The sequence below is a fragment of the Perkinsus marinus genome (assembly GCF_000006405.1).
Source record: "Perkinsus marinus ATCC 50983 genomic scaffold scf_1104296976968, whole genome shotgun sequence".
In the NCBI taxonomy this organism is placed as follows: Eukaryota; Perkinsozoa; order Perkinsida; family Perkinsidae; genus Perkinsus; species Perkinsus marinus.
The window spans coordinates 1-1,594 of NW_003200334.1; the positions used below are offsets into that span (position 1 = coordinate 1).

The 1,594-nt window shown below is 46.9% G+C and overlaps 1 protein-coding gene across 1 annotated transcript; it reads right to left on the reverse strand.

Moving 5' to 3' along the window:
• Positions 1 to 67: 67 nt before the first annotated feature.
• Pmar_PMAR012261 (conserved hypothetical protein) lies at positions 68 to 1,366 on the reverse strand (the record flags this gene model as incomplete). The annotated part of the gene is made up of 10 exons (XM_002764581.1): positions 68 to 134; positions 179 to 279; positions 324 to 363; positions 410 to 463; positions 510 to 593; positions 631 to 710; positions 800 to 919; positions 1,070 to 1,112; positions 1,157 to 1,291; positions 1,335 to 1,366. The coding sequence occupies 10 exons, from the start codon at positions 1,364 to 1,366 to the stop codon at positions 68 to 70; spliced, it is 756 nt and encodes a 251-aa protein (XP_002764627.1).
• Between the last annotated feature and the right edge of the window lie 228 nt (positions 1,367 to 1,594).

The following is a 1,594-nucleotide window of genomic DNA, read 5'->3' on the forward strand; positions in this document are numbered from 1 at the left end:
CACCAACTCCAAGCGGAAAATAGCAGAAACACGATATTAGAAACACCACATGGGAGGAGACCACCACTCAATACAGCGTGATAAGCAAACGTCGAGCCTGGAAGCCATTCCCTTGAGAAAGCATATAGAAATACCTGAGAGCAACTAAACAGTCAATGACACCACTGAGGTGGCTTACTCGAGTTTGTCTCTGGGGAAGTTGAACAAGATGTTCATCAGCCGATAATAGCCGACATAATTCGCAAATTCGTGCTTGCTAAAGTTGCGCACTGTTTTAATCTGAACATAATTCTAAACCATTAATGATACCACACTTCCCTCACTTCATCGTCCCTCACCCCACACAACTCTGGTCGATAGTCTCTACCAGCAAGAACCTCACCAACATCAAAGCCAACAACAAACCCACCTCCGATTTCTAAACCGCCATGATGTCCCATACAGTTTAACACCACGTTTATACCTGACAACGAAACGATTCCAACCCGACAAAACCCGAGACCACTCACTCTTCCCCGTCCCACTTCGAGAACAGCCTAGACATCGTAAGATGGTAAGCCGGAATGTAACCGTTGTAGATCGTGTTGTCATACCTAAATCCTCGTCGAGAAATGCAGCCATAAAAGCTACCTCATAGACACATAGTGCGACACAGGGAAAGCCTCACACCACTCGTCGCAAACAATTAGCAGGGGGAACTTTGTCTGTACCTAGCACAGAGCATTCGCCAAGTCCTCTATATATCCCTCTATTTTTCTCATCATACCATCCCACACGACCAGCAAAAGGCCCTCCCTACTTTCAACTGCTCGAAAAGCTCATATACAGCTTGACAAGCATAAGCCTGGTTGTCCAACGCAAAGTCCACTATCTCCCACAAGGTCTTCGGCTCCGGCAAAGGGGTCGTCATCGACGGTATCTACCTCCCTCTCATCACAACATATTCACCACCAGTGATGGCCATGCTCTTTCCTTACTAATGTTCTAATGCAGAACTTGATACACGAATTCGAGTATGAAAAGTCCCAACACCAACACATGTAGTTGATGGTTTACAATCCCACCTTACCTTCACATCCCTACGATAGTGGGCCATCCTCTCGAGCTTGTACCTACACACAGTCCTCAATAGCAACGACATGACCAACACGCTTACTCTATCTGCTCGGTGGTGAGCTGTTCCAAATCGATACCATCTCCGAACTTAATCACGAGCTCCTTATGAACCGCCTTCTCAATCAACGGAGAATACAACCGCCTCGTGAAGTTCAAATCATTGCCATCCAACGCCCTACTCAAAATATTCAAAAATCGCTTCGCTCCGCCCTTCCCACCTTCTCCCATACACCTTCATATCCACCGGCATTTGCTCGAAGAATTCTCTATTGCGAATTGACGTTCTTTCCAAAAACTGCTGACTAAACTCATTTTGAATATACAACCCCGCATTGCTCCGCTTGATCTCGGCAATTTCCTGACCTCATCCGTATCTTCCCCAAAACGCCCTCGATGAACCTTACCCTATTGTACCGAGACAGGAGCGGCTCGTAGATCACCAACCACCCATTAAGGCGCGCCCAACACACGATGTAGT